This window comes from Schistocerca gregaria, chromosome 2, assembly GCF_023897955.1.
Source record: "Schistocerca gregaria isolate iqSchGreg1 chromosome 2, iqSchGreg1.2, whole genome shotgun sequence".
Classification (NCBI taxonomy): Eukaryota; Metazoa; Arthropoda; class Insecta; order Orthoptera; family Acrididae; genus Schistocerca; species Schistocerca gregaria.
In genome coordinates this window covers 986,605,578-986,632,411 of record NC_064921.1, presented here as the reverse complement: position 1 = coordinate 986,632,411, position 26,834 = coordinate 986,605,578, and the positions used below count along the sequence as shown (strand labels likewise).

The following is a 26,834-nucleotide window of genomic DNA, read 5'->3' as shown; positions in this document are numbered from 1 at the left end:
ATTAACAGTTTTTAAAAATTATTTAACAATTTTGATTACTTCTATGCAAAGAAAATTATTATTGAAATTAATGTATTCCCGTTTTAATCTCCATGGCAAGAAAAGGATTGCATGAAAATAAAAAAATCTGTAGGATAAATAAGAGCTTCTGAACACTGACAATTTCAGTTGTCGGCGGAAAATCTGAAGCTAACGACATGTAGAGTCCTTGATTATGAACTTTACCACTAAACGCATCTGTTATTATTACCAATCTTCTTTACTCATTTTGTTTGTAGGCCATTTGGAAATTAAATCAAGGATTAAACAAATGCAAAATCTCAGTACCATCATAATTAAGGAAGAGTGCCAGATGTTCAGAAACGTAAAGTGTAACGTTGTGCATGTAGCTCTAGTACTTGACTCCGGAAGACTTGATCTTCGAGAATTCAATGTCGCACCTTGTCAATTACCCTCAGCCTTTCGTACCTTTTTTTACATCATATCATAAACAGTGCTACAATCCATGATTACAATGGAAATGTTGTACGTCGTATCAATATCCTATAAAAATCAAGCTTCTGTAATACTGAAACTAAAGTGATATGTTTTTATCTACTTTCGACAGTGCCTTCTGTCAGAAATTGATAGAATTTTCGATATGTCTCGTTATTTAATTCGACAAACTCCGAACATATACAGTATATTTGTTTTACTCTCACTGTGCATGCAAGGTAGGTTGTATCATCTCTGAAACTTAAATCACTAAGGCAGCGACTTTTGTGCAATGTGCAATATGGCCGAGGACAATGGCAAGGGTGCTTGTTACGGTTTTCGGATTTTACCTTAAATTGTGCGGTATAAGTGTTTATTGAGTGTAGTATAACGATTACGTCTGTTATATTTGCCGAGTAAGTACCTATTATACACCAAGCGCTATAATTGTTTCGGTCCTTGTTGTGAAAACCGTTTTATTGTGTACTTCCGCTCGGCCGTAAAGGAGTAGTGAGAATTCTACTCTCACAAGTGCCTATTCTGTTTGAACGATTTTGTCCACCTGTTTGCCAGTAATGAGATATTTAGGGCTTGTGTACTGTATCAACCGTGCGCTTCATGATTTCAAGTGTATGCAGAATTTTTGTGTTCATTTATAAAGAAATGCTTCCACTTCATTACTGTATATTTTGACAGTCTTTATGAATATTTTCTTAACCAAAAGTGGAAGCTCTCACCGCATACTTAGAAAGAGAATGCAATCTTGTGTAAATGTATCGCAATGTTGCGTACGGGGTTCTTTTAAAAAACATTACGTTCGTAGACTTAAATGCAACAAATTACTGGTGATATTATCGAAGAGGTCTTCATACCTTCAGTTTGTAAAGTCGGCTTAGACTCAGTCTTTTCACAACGACTATTCGAAAACTTCGAATTTAAAATTCACTGTATTGAGGAAGGTTATGCGAATGTTCACGTTCTGTGATGATACGGTGCACCTGTATTCAAAATCTCCGACCGAAGACATGGTGCTTCATTTCCCGTCAAAGTATTATCAGATTTGTCTCCCAAAGGAGACGCAAAATATCCATTTGAAAATGAGTTGTAGTGCACAGCAAGAGCTGGAGTATTTTGGAGATTAAGACACCAATACAAACTTAATTTACTATCGTCACTGTAGTATTTAGCTTCTCTGTTTGGTGTTTGATTGGTTTGTCATACTCAAATTCATGATAGCATGATAACATCGACTTAACAGTCTTTGCTGTGTGGAGAGACTTGTATTTTCTAGAAAGTTCTCAAACCATTACCTTAAAAAAATATTTTTTTACATTCTACAACTCGTTTAGTGTTACTGATTACCGAGTGTAATATTTCACTTTGTATTACCTTTAAGAAACTTGTTTTGCAAGCCAAATGATTAACAGTAGCCGTCGACACAAAAGATCATTTGTGCTAGACATTGATAGTTAGTGGAACATGATTAACTAAATGATTTTAAATCATTGTATGGTATTTAGGATTTAAAATGTGCTGAGTTAAAGAATAATGCAATAAGCAGTATACCATTCTCCAAACGGAGGTCAGAAGCGTAACATCACGAGAGGTATGTAACTGGTAATGAAAAATATCATAGGCTGTTCAATTTTTTATTGATTATCTAAGGCAGGAATTTGCTGTGTATTCATAGAATGCGGGAGCTCACATCTAACTACTAACCGACTGACAAATGCCCCACATTCTGTGTGTGATATTCTTTATTAACGTACACCAGCAATGCCCATGCTATAGTCATAGGAGGAGCAAACTTATTAGCAGCATTTCACTGCTAGAAGTACTGTCAGATTTTCTCTCTTTGTTCCCCTTACGTTTTTTGGTCATTTTTTCCCCTTTAGGGTGCAAAAATGTTTTCATCTGAACTGAAACCACTTGTCATTTCGAAAGTGTTTTTGCATGGGCTGTTGTTTCTCCAAACCAGTTACGAATTTGTAGCTTCTGACATTTTCACGGAATGTTGTAAAGTTCTGTCTTTTATTTAAAACTGGCTGTGTTTCAAAAAAATGTGTAAAAAATTTTGTGCATAGTCTTAGATTAGTTGATGGGTCATCCGTTTGTTTCACTTATTTACTGTACACTGTTCAGCAGTATTTTGTTACTGGGCAGCTCTGGTGCAGTTAACAAAAGCCATTGGGTTGTAGTGTTCTCTTCAGCCTCACTTAGGGGGAAAGGACAGAAGCTATACAGTGTGGGTCTTCTGGTGCTTACTTCGTAATACAATGGCTTGCCAACAACAAACTCTGTGGCTCCAGTAGTCATTGGGGTGTCTAGACAACTTCTATAGTTTTTTGCCAGTTGATCGTACATGTAATCGCTTGGACCCCCTACATGGAACAGTAGCCTATACGCCATTTACAGAAAGCTAGTAGTTCCAGTGATTAGCACGATGCAAGAACAGAAACTAAAATTGAATTCCAAGAGAAAAATTCAGAATGTGATTAATTTTAGTCACGGATGTGTTTTGAACTTACTGTAAAATTGTCGCAGTACCAACCATTTTCTTTGTCAAAGAATGAAATCTCACAAAAACGACTCATACACCCCTCCTTAAACTTAACAACAGGATCTGTCCAACATACTGCTACTAAACTTAACTTGTATAATTGTGGTGTTGTGGCCCTGAGTCTGGTTTGATGCAGCTCTCCATGCCACTCTATCCTGTGCAAGCTTCTTCATGTCCCAGTACCTACTGCAACCTACATCCTTCTGAATCTGCTAAGTGTATTTATCTCTTGCTCTCCCTCTACCATTTTTACCCTCCTCTCTTTCCTCCAATACTAAATTGATCACTTGATGCCTCAGAACGTGTCCTACCAACCAATCCCTTCTTCTAGTCAAGTTGTGCCACAATTCCTCTTCTCCTCACTTCTGTTCAGTACCACCTCATTAGTTATGTGATCTACCCATCTAATCTTCAGCATTCTTCTGTAGTACCACATTTTGAAAGCTTCTATTCTCTTTTTGTCTAAACTATTTATCGTTCATGTTTCACTTCCATACATGGCTACACTCCACACAAATACTTTCAGAAACGACTTCCTGACACTTAAACCTATACCTGATGTTAACAAATTTCTCTTCTTCAGAAACGCTTTCCTTGCCATTGCCAGTCTACATTTTATATCCTCTCTACTTCGACCATCAAGGGTTGTTTTGTTCCCCAAATCGCATAACTCACCTACTACTGTAAGTGACTCTTATCCTAATCTAATTCTCTCAGCATCACGTGATTTAATTAGACTACATTCCATTATCCTCATTTTGCTTTTGTTGTTGTTCATCTTATATCCTCCTTTCAAGACACTGTCCATTCTGTTCAACTGCTGTTCCAGGTTCTTTGGTGTCTCTGACAGAATTACAATGTCATCGGCAGCGAACCTCAGTTTTTATTTCATCCCCATGGATTTTAATACCTACTCTGAATTTTTCTTTTGTTTCCTTTACTGCTTGCTCAATATGCAGATTGAATTACATCGGGGATATGCTACAACTGCTTCTCATTCATGCCCCTCGACTTACAACTACCACCTCGTTTCTGTACAAATTGTAAATAGCCTTTTGCTCCCTGTGTTTGACCCCTGCCACCTTCAGAATTTGTAAGTGAGTATTCCAGTCAACATTGTCAAAAGCTTTGTCTAACTCTACAAATGCTAGAAATGCAAGTTTGCCTTTCCTTAATCTATCTTCTAAGATAAGTCGTAGGGTCAGTATTGCCCACGTCTTCCAACACGTCTACAGAATCCAAACTGATCCTCCCCAAGGTTGACTTCTACCATTTTCTGTAAAGAATTTGTTAGTATTTTGCAACTGTAACTTATTAAACTGATAGTTCGGTAATTTTCACATCTGTCAACACCTGCTCAAGTTGTGTATCACTTCTTACGTTTGTCTTTGTGAAAATTGCTGTCGGAACAACTGCTAAACTGTTTATTTTCTCTCAAAAACGGAGTTCAATATCTGCTAATGTCAAATATTTTCAAAAAATATTCCAAATGCATACTTTATTAGTTAACAAAACTGTGCTTTGTGTCAGACTGGAGTACTGTCAGAGACTGGTACTCCAACATAAGTCTCAACAAATTGCAGAATGTAGGTTTCAGTTGGTGGCTGACTCTGTTAACCTTGCATAAGATTTTTTCTGCTAGTCATTATTATGGTAGTAGTTACACATTGGAGGCCCCACTCCCACTCCCTCCCCTTGAAATATTGGTTGTGGTGGAAGGCTGATCTGTAGTGCAGCCTATGGTCTAGGTTAGGTGGGAAAGAGACAATTTGTGAGTTGGCAAAGCCAACCAATGTGAAAGCAGAAAATTTGGTTGTAGTTACAAACGGACTGGTTAAATGCTAACTTGTGCACCATATTGAAAAATATATAATTTTCATCAGTTTTAGATATAAGCTACCAGTATTACACGACTCATCTGGACCAAAGCAATGCATGAAGGATATGAGTTAATAACTGTAACTGTGTCCACTTCTGTGGCTGTTGCACTGTGTGAAATAGGAACATGATCTCTGGTGTCACTTTCAGAAATATAAAGATGCAGCAAATGAGGTCACCTTAATACTGTACAGTTGTCAGTTATTACTCAAATGTTATTCAGGATATGCAGAATTAACTTTGGCTATAAAGTGTGATTATAAACATAGCTGAGCCACAAAAATATTTAGTTTAACGTGGAACTAGTTTTTACTTTGGAACTAGTATTTACTTTTTTCCCCAAGTGTTCATGCTTGCATCTTGAGTAGTCTTTGTATTCTAGCTACAGTTTAAGAAATGTTCATTACATCTGAATTCACGAAGAACATCCAAAATTCATATCGGTGAGTTCATATCACAAATATGGTCATCCTAATTTAAGCTGCTGCCTCCATTTTCTTAAGAGTAATCAGTATCTTACAATTCAAACTATTCCAGATCTGTTGCAGATGTTATAAAATTCAGGTATGCACTGCATATCTAGTAAACTAAAGTTATTTTTGAATGACTGGCCTGTGAACATCTGTAGTTTCAAGGCTTATGCTGATTGTAAAGCAGGGAAAAGCTCATTTCTTCGTTATGAGAGTCTCTGTAGGTCCTAGTCACGTAACTGTTAGCAAACTTGACATTTTGGTATCATCATAATAAGAAATTCTCCAGGCGTTAGGACTCGCGCTCTGAAGTTTCCACACAAACTTAACTGTGTACGAGGGTTGGAACTTTAACAGTGCCAACTATTTATTTACAGCTCGTACAAAATAGATACATTTTTCAAAGTAGTCATCAGAATTTTGCATAACCCGTTGCCAGTGATATGGAAGTCGTAGGATATTTAACATTGCCAGTTGTGTTGACAGTTCAAGCGGTGCAGTCTATTGTCCGACGAATTTGTAACAGTTCTGAAGTGAATGTCATGAAGTGTTTCCTTCAGTTTAGAAATCGAGTTGAACTTGCGAGGGCTTAAGTCAGGGGAGTGCAGTCGGTGGTATAGCTCTTAGCAGCCCCATCAGTCAAACAAATCAGTAACGGCTTGCACTGTACGTACTTGAGCATTGTCCTACAAAATGGTGGTCAGGTCCTGCAGAAAGTGTCATCACTTCTGTCTCTATGCTGTTCATTTTTGGAACACAAGCTACGACCAGCTTAGAGACAGAAGTGATGACACTTTCTGCATGACCTGACCATCATTTTGCAGGACAATGCTCAAGCATGTACAGTGAAAGCTGTTACTGATTTGTTTGACTGATGGTGCTGCTAAGTGCTATACCACCTACTCCACTCCCCTGACTTAAGCCCTCGTGAGTTCAACTTGATTTCTGAAGTGAAGGAAACCTTTCACGGCATTTGCTTCAGAACTGCTACAAATTCGTCGTATATGGACAGTCATCCATTCCAGAAATCAAGAATGTAAAAGACTTTCAACTATTACGTCATTGGTACTGGCAAGTTATCGATCCCAGGAATTCTGAGACTTTTTAAGAATTTTTTTTAGTTTGAAATCACATGACAAATGACACTAGATGTATTTTTGTGTCACATGATTACAGGTTAACAATTTTTGGTTTTTTTTGTTTGCATGCACTGTGGAACTGTGCTTCTTCGCAATTGCATTGTTCTAGATCAGTGAGAAGTGCCCTACAGGTTTTGATGACAAGTTTACAAATGTCAAATTGTGTGACATAAATGGCCTTATCTTTTGATGGCATGGTCATAAGCAGTTCATATTTTTACTCTGCTAGATTTTAGCACATGGCACAAGTTTCACCTTGATACACATCTACCTGTTTATAACACTCGGACAGGAAACAGTGATCCTATAAGTGTTCCATTTTTACTTACTAATTTACACAACCCTTTAAAAAACACACGCTTGTGGTCAGCACGTAGCAGTGTTTACATAATATTTGTTGATGTGAATATAAAATGACTTGTTCCACATCATTACAATTTAATCGTGCAAATGATCCATGGAGCATGAAACTGACTGACTGACTCTGGCGAAGGTAACAGGTATGACACTCCAAAAAATGTTGTTTTTAAACACTGCCCCTGGTTGGTAGTCAGAGAGCTTTTCCTCAGTAGTATATGCTGTTTTGATAAGAGTATGATTCTGCTGTACTAAAAAGTTTCTACTTGCACATTGAATCTTTCACTTTGTGTAGTGGATGATACAATTAAATTCCCAGACAAATTAAACCTTTGTTTTCATATGGGATTTAAAAAGCTGTCACTCTGAACTATTTGAACATGTTTTGTGACACCTGAAGTGATTCTATAGTAGGGGTTCTACCTCACCTGCCCATCAGGAATGCTGAAATAGTTCAGTGGGTAACAGCATTCCCTGTGAAAGGGAAGGGTTGACTCCCAGCCCAGCAAAGTTTTAATCTGTCATAAAGTTTAGTCATTTCAGTAATTTTGTGTGTGTTGATATGTATCAGTTCCGTTATGGCGAGTTTTTCAGTCTTTAGTGGATCCTAAGGCTGTCACTGACTGCGGCATTTTTCTGTGTCAGTTGCTAATATTAAAAATAACACATTTTACTGTTAAGGAATCTGTGTTAAAGTGTAGGTTCCCCAGTAACTGGCTGCATAAACCAGTTAAAAGGTTAGGGGAATGCAAGGGCATCCTATAAGTAGGACCATGTGTAGTAAAACACTGCAATGTTCACACCATTGTCTTGTTAAATATGACATTTTATGCAAATTTAGTTTCAAAGCCTGTGTTAAAAAAAATTATATGCAGTAATCAGAAATTTTGTTCTTAAATACTCAAAGTAAAAATATTAATTTGAGAATCTGTAACTTGATTTGATTCAGTTTTTCATTACTGTATATACATAGTTCACCTGTTGAATAATGCTTGTTCGTCTGATACCTGTCCGTCAGTCAGTAGCGTAATTGTATGTTACAGTGAGAATGGTTCAGCACATTTCAGATTTTCTCCTGAACATTCAGAACCAAGGGAGAGAAGTACCTTTTTGCTAGATTCCAACATGTCGGAATTATTGGCAACAGCACCAGTCAGATTCCTGTAGGTGTAACTCAGTGCAAGATGATCCTGTCACCCCTCATCAAGACTCATGAACCGTGTTGAGTCATGGCAAGTAGAGTGGGTACAAGTGGCAAATAATGCCCAACATTTGACAATGGTGTACTTTCTCCCAACCACAGAGACAGAAGGAGGTATTTCTCACCAGATCCATAGCTACCTTGTCAGACATGAAGATACTTGGATGCCTTCAATTTTATCTGACAAGACACTGTAAAAGCTTCCAAATTTTTTATTGTTGGGCCTCTTTAAGGATGATTTTTGTGTAACAAGGTTTCATCCATTTTTTATCAAGTGATGAGATGGTAACATTACTCTGTAGTAGAGTTCTTTTTAGTTCTATCTTCAGTTAAGATTTTTAGTTAATAAAGTATAATACAACATGTAGTAAAACCCGTACAATGATAACTTTTTAAATGTGCTGATCTAACTTTGTGATCAAATGGCCAGGCATTCTTGTTTTAATTGTGATTGTTTTTTGTAATGGGGAACAATTTTCATAATAAATTACTTTAATAGTTCATTTTTCATAGAACAATCTGTTAGCTTCCCAGCTTGCTGTGCTGTGGAGTGATGCCAACCACTGACAGCACTAGAACAGGCAGTGTGGGGATTGGGAGTGCTGGCTGGGGGGAGTCCAAACTGATCTTCCCTGAGATCAGCTTCTACCAGTTTTTCCATTCTTTTGTAAAAAAAAAAATTATCTGTTTTGTGCAAGCATGACTTATTAAACTGATAGTTTGGTAATTTTCAACCTGTCAGCAACTGCTTTACTTGGAATTGGAATTATTACATTCTTCTTGAAGTGTGAGGCTATTTCGTCTGTCTCACACATCTTGCACGCCAGTGGAAGAGTTTTGTCTTGGCTTGCTCCCCCAAGGCTATCAGTAGTTCTGTAGGAATATAGTCTACTTCCGGGGCCTTACTTTGACTTAGATCTTTCAAATTATCGTTGCAGTATCATATCTCCCATCTCCTAATCATCTATGTACACTTCCCTTTCTATAATATTGGCTTCAAGTTCATCTCCCTTGTATGGATTCTCTGTATACTCTTTCCACCTTTCAGCTTTCACTTCTTTGCTTAGGGCTGGTTTTCCATCTGAGTGGCTCTTGATATTCACACATCTGCTTCTCGTTTCCCCAAGGAGTTCTGTAATTTTCCTGCAGGTGGTATATATCTTTTCCCGTGTAAAATATGCTTTGAAGTCCTTACATTTGTCATCTAGCCATTTCTATTTAGCCATTTTGTGCTTCCTGTCAACCTGATTCTCTTTCTTTTGCGACATGTGGTGCATTTTTATATTTTCTCCTTTCACCAGTTAAATTCTGTCTCATGTGTTATCCAAGGATTTCTATTGGGCTGTATCTTTATACATGTTTGATCCTGTGCTGCCTTCAGTATTTCGTCTCTTAAAGCTACCCACCCCATCTTGTATTCTATTTCTTTCCCTGGTTCTAGTCAACTGTTTCCTAATGCTCCCTCTGAAACTCTCAACCTCTAGTAGTTTAAAGTTATCAACGTCCGATCTCCTTAAATTCTGACCATTTCCCTATTTCTTCTGTTTTAATTTACAGTTTGTAATCACCACATTGTAGTCAGGGTCTAAAACTGCTCCTGGAAATGCCTTAAAATTTAAAATCTGGTTTTAAATCTGTCTTACCATTATATAATAAGTCTGAAACCTTCCAATGCCTCCAGGTCTCTTCCACATAAACAACTTTAGTGTTAGCGTTGATTAATTTGTTCTCTGTGCAAAATGCTACCAGATGACTTCCTCTTTCATTCTTTTTCCTGAGTCCATATTCACCTATTTTTCATTCTTTCTTTTATTGCCATTGAATTCCAGTTTCCAATCACAGTTAAATTTTCATTGCCTGTAATTGTCTCAATAATTTCTTTTACCTCATCATACATTTCTTTTATCTTTTCGTCCTATCTGGAGATAGTTGGCATATAAACTTCTACTACTACGGTAAGTGTAGACTTCATGTCGGTCTTGGCTACAATAATGTGTTCATTATGCTGTTCATAGCAGCTTACCCCATTCCTGTTTTCTTACTTTATTAAAACCACTCCTGCATTACCCCTATTTGATTTTATATTTGTAACCTTTATTCACCTGACCAGAAGTCTTGTTTCTCCTACCACTGAACTGTACTAATTCCCACAGTATCTAACTTCAACCTATCCATTTCCCTTTTTGAATTTTTAACTTACCTGCCTGATTAAGGAATCTAAATTTTCACACTGCAATCCATAGAATGCCAGTTTTTGTTTCTTCTGATGAGAACATCCTCCTGAGTAGTCGCCACCAGGAGATCCGAATGGGAGATTATTTTACCTCCAGAATATTTAATCCCAACATGTCATCATTTAACCATGCAGTAAGCTGCATGTACTAAGGGGGAAAATTACAGCTATAGTTTCCCCCTTGCTTTCAGCCGTTTGCAGTATCTGCACAGAATCTATGTATTTAGACCTACAGTGGTTCCTGCAGGCATGCCAGGTGAAGGTGAGGAAGTTCAGTTATAAATACCATTTCTCTCATTTTCCCCAATTTTGTTCATGTTCACAGTTGTGTGCCATCTGTTGGTTATGGACAAGATTTTAAGGTGTAATGTTCTTTCCTTACCTCCTTTCAGTATTTCTGTTTCATATTTCAAAAGGATCTTCAGCATGGTACTGGATGTTAAAAGCCTTCTTTAGTTCAACGGTACTTCGTGTGTTGCCTTACCAGTCATCAGCTAGTAATCTCGGGGTAAGCTGCATTAGTCAGGTGGGGTGAATTGATCTCATTTTTTCATAATTTTAGTTCACTGCAGGAAATTTTAGTACATAATTAACTTGCATCCTGCAGTAAGAAGTGTAAAATATGCAAATAATGTACTTGTTACTGTTATTCTACTGTGAAATTGAATATGAATGTGTAAAATTAAAGCAAGAGTTGTGAAAGTTTATAAACATTCAGGGGGTCAAGTATTGAATTTCAGTTGACTATTATTGGTTTTGGTAGATGACGACGTATGTTCCTGTTTCAGATACGCTGGTCGCAAATATGATGGCTGCAGCTATACAGGAGAATGGGCTGCAGTTATTACCAAATGGAAACCTAGCCCACAATATAGGTAATGTTGAGCCAGAGACGGAGCCTGATGGGACTTCCCAGCGTCTCATGCCTGCTGAAGGCCCTCAGCAGCCTGTCGCACAGGCTGAAAATCAGACTGACAGTGGTGAAACACCTGAAATAGACATTGTAATAAACAATGTGGTTTGCAGCTTTAGTGTGAGGTGCCATCTCAATCTACGACAGATTGCACTGAATGGTGCCAATGTTGAATATAGGAAAGAGAACGGGGTGTGTATCATACAAGTCTAAACAGTGATTATGTATTCGATGTAGATTGCATGCAGGTCATTAATAGCATGTATGTCATTTGGTTAATAACTGTTCATGGATCAGCACTAAATTGTTTCTAGTCGGTAGTAAGTTTATAACTGATCTGAATTTGATTGATGATTATCTATAATGTAATTGAAATGAGTAGCTATGTCAACTGTGTAATATAAATAGTCATATTTATTGTGAATCTTTTACATTTTACTAGTGTTATGAATTGTGGGCAGTTTGTGGTAAAGCAGTAGTAAGAAAATAATTTATTTATTAAATTCATATTATAGCCTAGAAAACAAGAAGTCAGTTATGTAATATTGCCTCATTGATAGCAGAGCAAGCATCAAATGATTTTTATCATTCCAATTTGGTCTGAAGTTCTGGCGGTTATAGAATTGATGCAACAGTATTCACTTTCTTACTCATTGGTGGTAATTTGCTACGCCATGGTTTCCTCATGGATACAAATTGGCACTTTGACATCTGCGCATGTTTAAGTTCTCTGCAGTTATTTATAAATATTTTATTCATGAGTTTATTAGGATCAAGTTTAGATTTTTAGACACACAATTGCCTTGAGTTGCAGTTTCTCACATTATACATACCACTTTCTTTGTTACTACTGTCTTTAATGTATGGATTGATGTGTTGAAGGTTTGTGCAGTCGACATTTTTGTTTCGTTAGGGATCGTGGTGTAAAGAAATTGATACTCCAATGATCAGTTAGTTATCTAATTGTTCCAAGTAAATGACATTTTGTCCATTACAAGAGGCCATTGTGTTCCCTCTCAGTTCGCTAAATGTGCAGTTACTTCCAAATGATCTGGCAAATTGAAATTGATAACTCAGTGAACTTGTCGTAATTTCTGGTAAGTTCTGCTGTATTTGATGAGCAAGGTGTTGTAATGGTTAAGGTGCTGGACTTTATCAATTTGTTCAAATACGTGTGCAGGCTTCCTGAATTAGGTGTTCTGGGGTTTTCTCAGATAACTTTGTTACCTCTAAAGTGGTTGCTTCTTCAAACAGGCTGCAGCAGATTTTCTTCCCATGCCTTGTTGAATTAAACAAGTACTGAAACAAGCTCTATGACTGTGGGGCATTAAATTCTAACATTCATCTGTATTATGTGCAATGTCCTGCAATCCATTGTCTATAAACAAATGTATCTGAAAGCAGTTCATTTATCGAAGGTGTGAGAACCATAAGCTCTTAACATCACTGACAGAAGTGTTTCAATGCATTTTGCAGTGTGTCTTTCACGGAAGTTCTCTGTGTGCACTGAGGTTGACCCTTCACCTGTGGTTTAGTGGGAGGTCATGCCAAGGTGGGGCTGATCAGAGGGCCTTCCCAGTCCATCTGACCAATAGGTTTCGGGCACTTTCTGTGGCTGACGTAGGTCCTGTCCAGATGCAGTCACCTGCCCTGTTCCAGAGTGCCTCTCGGCCCTTTAGGTATGGGCATTTACACAGCTGGGATTTCTGGTAGTTGAGAGCCCTAGCGTTAGGCACATAATGGGATCCCTCAGGGACATAGGTGCAAAAAGAGGAAGGAATTCAGTGTGCACATGAGAAGAAGTCACTCCAGATGTGGAAAAGGTGCTACCAGATACCAAGGTGCAGCCAACTGTGGGTCATACTCACATCAGTACTAACAATGTGTTTTTGGTCGGAGAGACTCTGTTGTTTTCGAGTGGCTGGCTGATAAAATGAAGACTACCAAACACTGCCAGTCCTGTTCGCAAGATGAAGGCTGAGCTCGCCATCTGTAGCATTGACAGAATTGAATAGATGCCTGAATCAGAGATTCAGACCATTCTGCAACTGTGCAGGCTGCAGATTCCTTGACTTGTGCCATCAGGTGGTTGGTTCCTGGGTTCTACTTAATAGCTCAGGAGTCCACTACACACAGGAAGCAGCTACATGGATCCTGGGGGCTGTGTAGAGATAATTGGATGGTTTTTTAGAGGGTCTCTGGAAACTTCATAGAGGGCGTTAGTGTAAAAGGGTGCAAGGCAAACATAGGAAGAGGCAGACCTAGCAACAAATTGTATAGAAGTTATAAATTTTTGTAGCTGTGCTGGGAGTGAATTAGAGTTCCAAGCACTAATGGAAAGCACCGAAGCTCTAATCATTAGAGGTAAGGAAATCTGTCTAAAGCTGGAAATAAGTTCAGCCAAAATTTTTGCAAAAGACTAACTATGGTGACGCAGGATGGATTGCAGTTGGGGGTGGAGTGTTTATTGCTGTCAGAAGTATTTTACCTTGTAGTGAAATTAAAGTAGATAGTTCTTTGGAGCTGGTATGGGTAGAGGCTATATACTTGGCAACCAGACTAAATTGTTTCCTTCTATTGAACTCCTAACTTGGATTATACAGTTGCTTAACAGTTCAAAGAAAACTTTAGTATTTCTGATTGGTACCCCATACATACAATTAAAGTTGGTGGTGACTTCAATCTACCATAGATATGTTGGCAAAAATACTTGTTTAAAGCTGGTGGTACGCATAAAACATTATCCAAAATTGTACGCAATGCTTTCGCAGAAAATTATTTTGAACAGTTAGTTCAGAAGCCTATTCAAACTGTAAGTGGTGGCAAAAATGCACTTTACCTCTTAGTGACAAATAATCCGGAGGAAACAGGTAGCATAGTGATGGACACAGGGATTAGTGATGACAAGGTGGTTGCAGTGAGACTGACTACCATAGCATCCAAAACCACCAAAAATTAAAGTATACCTATTTAAAACATCAGACAACAATCTGCTTGAGACTTTCCAAAGTTAGTCGCTCCTCCTGCTGACCTCACTAAGCATTGACCAGATGTGGTTTGAACGTAAAGAAATAGTATAAACAGCACAGTACACAGAACGGACCGGAACACTGTTGCAGAAATAACAGAAATAGTGTCGAATTTTAAAAATGCAAAATCCACAAGAATGGCAAAGTTTTTAGAGAAACTCAACATTTAGCAAAAACTTTGATGCAGAATCCTTTTAATAGTTTCCACAACAAACCTCCATCTCGAAATCTAGAAGGAACCGAAAGAGATTATGGTTGTGTAGAAAGTACACCACTGACAAGACAGTCAATAACTTCACTGTGCATTTCATTACCTTAAATGTGGATAACAGTGGTGATGTCACTGATGACAGTACCATTTTAGCAGAGTTATTAAACACATTTTTATCAAAATTCCTTCATCAAAGTCAATGAAGTAAATATTTCAGAATTCAGGTCTAGAACACCTGCCAGCATCAACTTACAGGTAGATTCCTCAGTGTAGAAAAGCAGCTTAAATTGCTTTACAAAGGCAAGACCTCTGGCCCAGATTGCATACCAGTCATGTTCCTTTCAGATTGGTGATACAGTAGCTCCACACTTACCTATCATATACAACCACTTGCTTGTCAAAAGATCCGTATCTAAAGATGTGAAAGTTGTGCAAGTCACACAAATACCCAGAAAAGGTAATAGGATTAATCCACTGAATTGCAGACCCATATCACTAATGCTGGTTTGTTGAACATTTACTGTGTGTGTGTTATGAATTACCTCAAAGAAAATGGTTTGACAGATAATCTGCATGGATTCAGAAAACACTCTGTTGAAACACAACTGGCTCTTTGTTCTCACAAAGAAGTAATGAGTACTTACTAACAGGAGGGCTGTCATATTGGTTCAAAATATTTAGATTCCAGAAGGCTTTTGACAATGATCCTCACAAGCAACTTCTATTCAAATTGTACACCTATGGATATTGTCTCAGTTGTTCAAAGCGATTCTTGATTTCCTGTCAGAAAGGTCACAGTTCATTGACGGAGTCACCGAGTAACGCAAACTTAATGTTTGGCATTCCCCAAGAAAGTGGTGCTCTTCCTAACCTACTTAAACAACATAGGAAACAAGCTGAACAGACCTCTTAGACTTTTTGCAGATGATGTGCTTGTTAACTGTCTTGTAAAGACATCATGTTAATAAAACCAATTGCAAGATGATTTAGACAAGATATCTGTATGGTGCTAAAAGTTGCAATTGAATCTAAATAATGAAAAGTGTGAATTTGTCCACATCAGTATTAAGAGAAATCCGCTAAATTTGTCACATGACAAATCACATGAATCGAAAGGCTGTAAATTCAGCTAAATACTTAATGGTTACAGTTACAAATAACTTGAACTGGAACAATCACATATATAATGTTGTGGGGAAAGCAACATTTACAATATGCAATAGATCTAATGGACAAGATGTTTAGTGGGGTGGCAATGATCAAAACAAGGGTGTTTTTTCATTGCAGCAGGATCTTCTCGTTAAATTTCAATCATAAACTTTCTCCTCGTATAATGAAAGTATTTTGTTGGTGCCCACCTACATGGGGAGAAATGATCATTAAATGACATAAATTGGAGATCGCACAGAAAGATTAAAGTGCTCATTTTCCCCACATTCTGTTAGAGAGGAATGGTAGAGAAATAACTAAAAGGTGGTTCGATGAACCCTCTTTCAGGCACTTAATTGTGATGTAATTGTGTAGATATATAAGTGTATTGCCATATATTTGATCAAAAATATGCGTAGTTCTGGTGTCCTGGAGGTTGAATGCCACCAGAGGGATGACTTGAATAGCCATTAGGACCCCCACAGCTGTCCTGTGCTCGCAGAGTATGTGGACAACTATCTCGCCACATGAGTACGGCAGCAAATAGGGTTACATGTGGCCGGTATATAGGCACTTGCACAGCCATTTAGTTCAGTGCTTGTACTTGATATTTTCAAATCTCTCTTTGCTGTTCTAAGACCATTCCATAACTAGCTTGATTGTCATCTAGATACTCTGTGGTTGCATCTTCGATTTCTGTTGTTCTTGGTCTCGTAGCAGTTCCGGTGACAGCTTTGTGTAGCGCCTCATTGTTGTAAAGGTTTGCTCTTGTCATAGTGTCGTCTTGTCTGTAGTCTGTGTGTTGCATTTAGTTCACCTACCGTTAGATTGTGTTCCTCTTCTTGTCAGCCCTGCTGTCTGGCGGCTTCCTCCGTTTCTCTATTTATTCTGGAGTTCTGATGTACACACCAGTATCTGGCTACCCACATATGTAGCAGTAATTACAGGCTTTAGATTTTACTTTATTCTGTATTTTATGGGTAACAGACATTGTACTGTTCACTGAAGGAAAAGTTACATTGTGATGAGAACTTTGTTGACAGAAGACACTTTGGTGTAATGGGAATGAAGGAAAGAGCTAAGGCCAAAGATAAACTAACAATTTAGACAAAGGAAACAGTAACAGAGCTCTCTCTTGACTGGAGTTCCCAATGGAAGTTAGCTTTATTGCTGAGAAAGGGCAGTCATGAAAACGTGAATAAAATGGATGTATTCAACAAAAGAAAATGTGATTAATTGATGTAACATTTGTGTTTTCCATCAAAAGTGCTACCGCTCAAAATACTCCCTTGTGATTAAACTTTAAAGTCCGCTGCCTAATGCAAATGCGCACAAAAAGTTGTGTTAAGTGTAAAGAAGACCTTCATTTTGGATTCTAGTGAGTTGGTAAATGAAGGTTAATGCATCTGAAATTAACAAAATGCCAGCTGGGTTATTGTATGGTACAATTACTTGAATTTTGGATGTTCTCTGTTTCCGAAAGTGTTTGGTATAACTTTCCAAAATGTGATTATGAATCTTTTGGATGAGATACCATCAAATTACCAACTTAATGCCGTAACATATAGTGTTACAGTGAGGTTCTCCACTATTGTGGAAATGTCAACTACCGTATTTACTCAAATCTAGTGCGCACTTTTTTTTTTGCCATACAAAATACTCAAAACTGGGGTATGCATAAGATTCTATGGTGCATTAGATTTGAGTAGAAACTTGAATCATTGATTGGCATTTCTTACCCCATGTAATCTGAAGTAGAAAAACATTAATTAAACCCTAGCAAGAAAATATAAGCACGGTACCTGTGAATTAAAGAAAGGAAGATGTAAATCTGGTAAGAGGTTATAGAGTTAAGAGCTGGTATATATTTCCAGTTCTGAATTCTGTTCGCAGGCATCAGAACAAAATCCATTACTGCCACGAGAGGAAATTTTCTTTAGTGGTCGGTTCAAATAGAACGTGTTGGGTATGTTTTGTTTTTCCTTGTAGGAATTTAGGTACTGCCCCATACATTACAACCCATTGTTGTACATCTCAAAACTCGTTTCATTATTGTTGGGCTGCTACAGTACTTGGCAGCATTGTATTTGCATTAGGTAGTCACTAAATGGAAGGTAAGCAGAGAATAATATTGTGTGAAGCTACTTTCAAGTGTAAAGTAATTCTTTATGCTGAAAAATGAGGTAACAGAAGGCAGGAAGAAAGTTAAATGTAGCTGAGAGTAACATTCACTTATGGAAGAAACAGAAATTGGGATTATTTGCAGCTACCATTACTAGAAAGAAATTCACAGGACCTCACATATCAAGACATCCTGACAATGAAGTAAATGTTTTGGGACTTGTCTGAGAAAGGAGGAAAAATGAGCAACCTGTGACCAGTGACTCCAAATTTTTTTTTTTTAAAAAAAGAGGTAGCTGCATCTAACATATTGAAGTAAGGGTTTAAGGCTAGCTGGGGATGGGTTGAACACATTAAGAAATGAGTGGGCTTATCTCTGTGATGCAATACAACAATATGCTCAAAACTCCCACAGGATTTTGAGAAGAAATTTCAAGAATTTCAGCAGTGCGTTATCATACTTTGGAAGAATTATTTTTCGATGGGCCAAATATGCAACATTGAGGAGTCTTCAGTTTGGTTTGATATGCCATGTAATTACACGATTGACGAGAAGGGTACAAAAGAAGTTACTGGGTGGGAAAAACAGCACGTAACAGTAATGATAGCGATCACAGCAGATGGGAACAAACTTCCCTCTTGTTTAAGCTTCAAGCGAAAAACGAGCCCCAAGGCTCCAAAAAATGAAAAGCTACTCCCTGATGACATCATTGTTCGGACTCAAGAAAAGGTGTGGATGTCTGAAACTTTGGTGCTTGACTGGCTCCAAAACTTATGGGAACTCTGTCCTGGTAGTCTTAATGCATTTTGTGGTTGTCTAAGTAAAAAAGGTGATCCACAGCCTACCCAGTCACCTTGTTATTGTTCCTGGAGGAATGACTTATGTATTACAACCCCTGGATGTTTGTATAAATAAACCTTTCAGAGGTTAGGTTCAGGAACACTAAAAAATTGTTTTACGAACCTAATCATGAACTGACTCAAACAGAAAAATTAACGTGCTGCACCCTACAGTATTGTGCATTGGGTTTGGGCTGCCTGGAAATACATTGAAGCACTAATGATCGTAAAATCATCCAAGAAATGCTGTATTTCAAGTAATCTGTATGGCAGTGAAGACAATGTGCTCTGGAATGACTACAGAGGATGGCAGGAAAGAAGGAAAAGAATCTTTCTGATGTAGACTCTTCCGAGGATTCCATTAATGACATTAGTGAATAATGATGAATAACGCCTGTAATTTATAGTATGTTTCTTTGTATGTCATGTAGGTAATTAAGTTGAGTATTCTTTTTAATAATGAAAATGTCACTTATTACTGTAATGAGTACTCAAAAATAAATGATTGTTTTTTGTAGTTCACGTATATATTCACTATTGTTTGAAATAAAGTTAGCATTGTAAAACATTTCAACATTACAAATATACCCTATCAGTGATTGCCAAAATTCCTTTTTTTATTGATTTAATTTTTAAAATTGGGGTGTGCATTACACTCGGTGGCACATAAGGTTCACATAAATATGGTATTTTTACTGATGTTGAGTGTAGCTTTGAAATGTTAGTCATTTTTACTGCCTAATATTTAAAGTATGTAACAATGAAAATAATTATTTTTATTACAGTCTAATGTAATCAGATAGGTAAAAAATGTACTCAATAAGTGGTGGCAGAACATTCACATAAAAGGAGGTTATAGTTGGACAAGCTTTCAGAGCCAGTGGTGGCTCCTTCAGGAAGAGGTGTGAAGGAAAAGGACTGGAGACATCTAACTTTCCTCCTCATCCCGTCCAGTAAGTCTCCCCTGACCCACGGTTCTGGGTGACCTTTCCGAAATCTACCCCTGTTCGTAGACACCTCCAGTCCTTTCCTTCACCTTTCTTCTTCCCCCTTCAGCCTTTCCACCTGAAGAAAGAGCCACTGGCTCTGAAATCTCGGCTGCTTGTACCTTCTCTTATGCATGTGTTCTGCCATCTCATGACAAGTAGATTTTTTACGTATCCAAATGCTTTATATTTTAAAGTATTATAGTACTCAGTTAGATATCCAGAAAAACAATGGCGAAAGAGCACCAAGCTACAAGCATGGTAGTTAATCTAAAAGTAAATTGTTTGAAAAATGTTAGATACAAATTTTTAACTAAGGTTATAAGCAAACCAGACAAAAAATTACTCACCCAGGAGATATTACACTAATATTTCGTGGCAGTGCCTCTAGCCTAGACAGTGACTTCTCTTCAGTGAGGAAGAGGGTGAATAAATTTCTTCAAGTATGCCATGTGCAACAGAATCCTCTGATTGCTAATTGGAGGTACCAAATTGCAAGGATGTTAATTGCCTGTATGTGAAAGACGAGTGTCTGCAGCATACACATCATGAAGATGTAACAGAGAGCAGTTTGTCGCAAAGACTGTGGAAGTAAACATCCTAGTTCACGTTCATGGTAAACTGCACAATTGGGCTAAAGTCACAGTTTGGAAATCTCTCAAAACACTGTAGAACCACAACTGGCCTGAAACACACCCACCTCACAATGTGGGTTAAACAACTAATTGGGCTGTTGATGCACACAACACTTTGCATCACTTGAAGAAGAGGCATAATCGTGACTCGTCCTGCCACAGAAATGTGCCTATGTTTGGCTATTGTCTAATTAGTGTTTGGCTCATTGAAGATGTGCATGTAACTACAGTATGTCTCACAAAAGATGCCTGGGAGGGGTCCGCAGGTCACCTAGCATGGCCACCAACCATCACTGCCCCCGACTCTCGGCTGCTGACCTGCCAGTAGTAGGCTGCGCACATGCTGCCCTGGAGATAAGCATAAACAGTGTTGTCATCTGATCAACTTAAGCTCACCTTTATTTACAGCAGGTGCTCAAAATGATGTCCCTCTGTGGTAAGAGCAGCCTGATATCATTTCCCATATTTCAGCAACTGAAATTAGTGTTTGCTAATGTTAAATGTCCCTAAATAAATATCCAGAGATTATGCTGTTCAAATAACTCTTGTACAGTCATTCTTCTCTTATTCCATCCATGAACAGAATGGAAATAAACCGTAATCCGGGTGTATACGCTCCAGATCTGGGGATAAACCTGGAAATTTTTCATCTTGGTGGAAATGGGGTAAAACCTAGGAATCTTTTAGAATTCTGGGAATTTGTCATCATTTTAGAGTTCAGCTAAATTTTTGTAATTTTTTCTGGTAAGAACTGATAAACAGCAAAATGTGTCAAAGGTTTTAGGACAAAGACTATGGAATACTTCATTTCAATAAACTGCTGCCAGCAAGTGTGATGTCACAACTGTTTATATTAAGTTTGTTTGAGCAGTTGCCCGCAGGCTCATGCACATGAGCAGTCCTTTTGTTTATGGGTAGTACCTGCACCTGCTTCTGGCTACTTAAAATGTGGCTGTTAGCTATATCAGCAGTAGCAACAAGCAGCAAGATGCTACCTGGAAAAAATTTTCTGGTGCCCCAAAGCTACCAGATTTCCACCTGCACATAGTAGTCTGGGTTGTAGTGGGGAGGAGGGTTCGTCCCCACATAAGCTGTATTTATGTTTAGTGATTTTGCTGTTTCCTCTTTCTTTACAGTTCTCACATCAAATCGAAACGAAACGGATTTCTGTGGTTGAGAGCTATAAATTGAATTAAAATACATTCACATAATTGCAGAAGGCCAACATATGTTAGTTTTTATGATTTGATTTGATTTCCGCAATTTTGGCAGTCAATCGCCTTGCAGTACAATGGAATTATTTTTGTTGGTTTGTTAAATAAATGTGGCTTTTACTAATTTTTTTCTCTAGAGGCAGTTTAACTTGTCAGAATCAGTGTTTCATTCCGCACTATTGGCTAGTTTCAACTGCTCATTGAATTTGAAGTGCACATTTTGATCTTCTGGTATGTATGGCATTATGCCATAATAAAGAACCAAGCAGGAGATAATACAGTGCTGAGACTCCAAGAAAATTTGCACCCCAAAAACGGCATTTAAATCTTAATATCAGGTTGGAGCCGAATTCAGTGGGAATCTGCACATATGAATGTGTACTTTTAAGCCGAATTATGCATTTTAGCATGGTGTAAGGAATTCTGTTCCTCTTGGAGTAACCTATTTCTTTTATGAAGTCATGTAAGATCCCTTAATACTATGTATGTACGAACATAAGGGCTTCCTACTTCGTCGTAGCTGCCCAAGCACAGTAACATGTTTTCTAGCATTCTCTGGCAACTGCTGAAACGAAGCTATTTGTAACAGGTCACTGGAAAATATTGATAATGGAGCTTTGAAAAGCCTTAGTTTCTAAGTAAATTTCCTTGTACGCAAGATTGATTAGGTTACGTGTGCGAATGTGCAATGAATTTCTTAAATCGCAGAGCATTTGACTCTCATTTAAAACTTAACACATCAAGGACTAGCCACTTAGAAGAATTTTGAGCTCAGATGATGATACATTGTCGTCATTTAAGATTTAACTCTCATATTTTTGTGATGTATCTTTGCAACACATGTAAAGAAGACCAATATTATATGTGAAATCTTAAATTTCCTTTTGGCTACACTATGTACATTAAATTAAATTCTTAACTTTTCCTATTCGCATGTTGACACTACTTAACAGTGATGTTGCTATTGGCTGACTAAATCATGTGTCCAGTTGGAAACTAACGTGCTGTTTTGAATCTATACTTTTGTAATACGAATACAAAAATATGCAGCATACTGTAATATGAAAATACACAGCATAAATGTTGCTGCAAATCACAGATCTTTCCAAAACTTTTTTTGCCGAGTTTTTTTGTTCTCTGAAGCTCTACGCTGGTGTAGAAAACCTTTACCATTCAAAGAATTTATATTTTTTACAGCTCCAATGGAAAGCATATTGTCACTTATCATGGGAAAAGTGTTTTTCACCTTGGAAGTAGTTTATTGTCACATGGGAAAAAGTGCGTTTTTAACTGGGAAATCTGGGAAAAATTAAGAACTTTTTCTTGTCTGGGTATGCACTCTGATGATATTTGTTACAATAAAAGGAGCCCCCTGCTACACATGTAAGTTATCTGTAGGTTATGGATATGAAAAACTTAGTCTAATAGATGAGGATAATTAAGACGACAAAAAAATACTGATGTTCCCTGAAATGTGAAATACTTACATATGAAGTGATTTAATTAAAAGAACAACATTTAGGAAAAAAATTTGTGGGAATTGACTTAAAAGATAATAAACTCTTGTATGAAGAGAATGAAGGCCAGTCTCAGTAGGGAATAATATGCCAGTCACATTGCTCCATTTTCATATTTGGAACAAGTTTGTGTTCTCGCAGTTGTTAAGGAGTGAGACAACAGAACATCACTGTGGTAACATCAAAATAACGCTACTTTCTTAAGAAAAATTAACCAACAGTGATAATTATTGGTTGTGAGGTGCAGGAGAATGGAAGACATTAGTGGAAGTAGATTGATAAAAGTTGGGAGGCAGCACGGGGTGGATTAAGAGATTGCGATATAGTATATTTAATCATGGTCAATTCCAGGTATCATAACAGGTTTTCATTACTTAGTCTTGTTTAAACCAGTCTCCTTTTGTCACATTCACATCTGAACATACTTTCTGTCAAACTGTAAATGAGGTATTGACATGCCACCATTAGGCAGGTCACATAGCATACATTTGTTAACGTCTTGTTATCATTCAGGATAGTCCATAAGTAAAGATTTTATACGTCACATAGTTTTTAGACAGATGGGAGGGGGAGATTGCAAGACTGTAGGAATGGCAAAGCAAATGACAGTGTAGGGAAACAATGTTGAAAAAAAAGTGGAATATTTATTTTAAATTCACTACTGATGTAGCAGAACCAGAACTCATCCTAGACAGCAACCTCATTCATCCACTGTTAAGAAAGGTAGCCTAAAAAATGTCTCCTTTATCATATGATTTTAGTCTCCAAGAAGCATTCCCACCAACTCGTCGTACCCCCTGTCATCCCTTCAGCTAGTTCTTAACTTTTGTGTCTCAATCACATCCTTTCTGGGTTTTTTTAACTGTCTTGTTACATTCTTCTGTTCTTCCTTTATTATCTTTCTTTTTGGACAGTTATATTCCAGTCAGACAGTTTGCCTTTTTTGTGTAATTTATTGCAGTGCTGCAGCTGTGTTTCTGGGCTATCTACTTCCCAGCTTACAATTAAACCAGGCACTACATTCACTTCTCTAACCTCTAAAGATCACCTTTCCCACCTTGCTTTGCCCAGAATGTCAGCATACAAATGATCCATTGTTCCTCAAGGGCTCCTTTTATATTCTGTTCGAAAAGTGGCAGGCATGGTACCTTACATGTCAGTGTTATATATTAAATGACTAAGGTAGGTCATGTTAGAAGATTAACTAAATCTCTGTGTATTGAATAATTCATTGATGAAAATAAGAAGGGGAGGAAAATAATAAGAAACTTATAGTTAGTAACAAAGTATTATGACTAGAGTAGCCCCAGTTTGTCTAATTTACTTCCACATAAAAAAATTTGATGTTAGTGCACACTGTGACTTGGCTCTTAAGTAGTGCTGTGATCAAACCCATTTTTGTCAGTATGTATTGGCTGTTCTACATCTGTAATCCACAAGCCACTTCGTGGTCTCTCTGTTGGAGGTAGCTTCATGTACTGCTGTCACTTCCCCCTTTTCCTGTTCATGTTAATTGATACACAAAAAAAATTGTTAAACCCCTGCGTGAGCTCAAATCTCTGTAACTTTACTTTTGAGGTCTTCTGTGATAAATACAGAAGAGAAAGCACTACATTGGTTGACCTATTGAGGAATGTACACCCCCCAATTTTAACAGTAAGCCACACCATGATGCACAATGCCTCTCTTGTAGGATCTACCACTAGATCCTGAGCATCTTAATGAGGCACTTGCAGGTTCTAAATGAATCTATGATAAGATACTCTCTACATCTTCTGTATCCTCTGTCATTCCCACCTGGTAAAAGTTCGACAGATAAGCAATGGGTGTAACAAATGGTTGCAAGATTCCTCCCTCATGGGTGGACTCCACTTCAAGCACTATCCCAATGAATCTGTTTACCATCTGCCTCTTATGCTATTTGTTTTATGATTGTTCCACTTCAAATCACTCTATATGTACTCATATGTATTTAATGTATATGACTGCTTCCATTAATTATTCAGCAGTCTTATAATAATAATACAATAATGGGTCTTCTATTTATGCCAATATGTTACACTTGTTTATGATCAGGGTCAACTGACATCTGCACCTGTCAGTCCTCTACAGGCCTCCTTGCATTTCGCTACAATTTTGTAGTGTTGAGATTCGTTTATACACAATTGTGTTGTCCACAAATGGCCTCATAGAGCCTCCAAAGCTGCTGTTACATCAAAATATTTCTGTTAAGACTGACATTCTGTGTTCTATTTTGTCAGAATTCTTCAGTCCAATCACAAAGCTGTCCGATATTCCGTACACTTGTATTTTGTTCATTAAGTGATAATATTGATCTTCACCAAAACCTTCCAGAAGTTGAACACAGCATTAGTCTGGGTGCTGATATCTACTGTCTTCTGAGTCTTGTTGACAAGTGAGCAAACTGAAAGTCACATGATCTTCTTCTTTTTATGGAACAAAAGTTCATTTCTACAGAGGAGCTTTCCAGTCCCTCAGAAAGATCACAATACAGGAACATAAAACATGTTCTAAAATAATTCAATAGCCCAATTTTGGAGATATAGGCATATTGTGTGTGTGTGTGTGTGTGTGTGTGTGTGTGTGTGTGTGTGTGTGTGTGTGTGTGTTTTGGCCCAATTTGAAAATGGAAATGACCTGTAGCAGACAACTGCTAGAAGAGGAGCATGTTCTTTGGTAGACTGTATGTAGGATCATAGTCAGCAAACACTTATGTTATGGGGCATTTTTGAAACCATTACCGAATGTAACTTCCTTCTTTAACTCTAGTGTGTGTATTTTGTAATGGTGAGGTCTTAATTGAAGCATAAATTTTGAAAAGTCCTTAAGTTAACTGACATTCATTTATGGGAAATTGAGAAAAACTGTTTAATTTGTATAATAACTGTCTACGGACATCTCCATTGGCATTGTTGTTATGATGCAAATGTGATTGTCAGACAAGAGACTGAATTTCTGGTGTTTTATTTTGACCATCTAATTAATCGTTGAAAGTTGTGAACTGATGCCTTTAAAAAAAGTAAGTTATTCAAATTGCACACTCCATTCTATTTACATTTTCTTGGTTTCATACAATATTACGCATACAGTTCTACATTCCACAGTACTATTGTGTTGTTCTACAACAATAATCAATTTGACAGTCCATTCACTTGTAGCCTTGGTTGTAGTTCTTTACAGGCCACTGTAAAATTTAGTCATAGAAAGGTAGGTGTTTGTCAGACAGATAACATCAGTTTTCAAAGTCTCTCATATATTAGACTTAGTTCGAACCTTTCTGGTGGAGCAGCTTGTTTTTCTGGTGGTGTAGTCAGTGGATCACATTGGAGGCCCAGATGGCAAGTGTGACCTATCAATAGTGTGTGTGTGTGTGTGTGTGTGTGTGTGTGTGTGTGTGTGTGTAGAAGCTGTAATACAACCTTTTCTGGTGTTATCAGAATGTGAGAAAGTGCTGTTAAGAAAATGACTCCTTTGTCTTCCAATACTTCGCCTGGTTTCAAACTTGTAAGAGTCACCTTTGTGACATCATGCACAATAAACAATCTGTGCTGTTTCCCTTAATATAATGTTAAAATTCCTGTTGCAGGGTAAAAATTTTTATCTTCTTACAACAGAAACGTGCTGAGTGTGTGATTCTTATTCTGAGATGAGCAGTTGTGTGGGGATAGACATTCAGTATGTTCTTGTGGTATACTCTTAGGATTTCCCTAAATCGCTTCAGGCAAATGCCAGGATGGTTCCTTTGAAAGGGCACGGCCGATTTCCTTCCCAATCCTGCCCTAACCCGAGCTTGCGCTCCGTATCTAATGACCTCGTCGACGGGACGTTAAACACTAACCACCACCACCATACTCTTAGGAAACACTCGTATTAAGAGTATTTGATA

General features: G+C 37.7%; 1 protein-coding gene across 1 annotated transcript in view; it reads left to right on the top strand.

Moving 5' to 3' along the window:
- Positions 1–699: 699 nt before the first annotated feature.
- The window catches only part of LOC126335475 (TATA box-binding protein-like 1), a 45,623-nt gene continuing 19,488 nt past the window's right edge, over positions 700–26,834 (top strand). The window contains exons 1-2 of the mRNA XM_049998792.1: positions 700–890; positions 11,101–11,417. Coding sequence (XP_049854749.1) covers positions 11,118–11,417 — 300 coding nt within the window. The 5' untranslated portion in view covers positions 700–890; positions 11,101–11,117. The remainder of the gene's footprint in view (positions 891–11,100; positions 11,418–26,834) is intronic.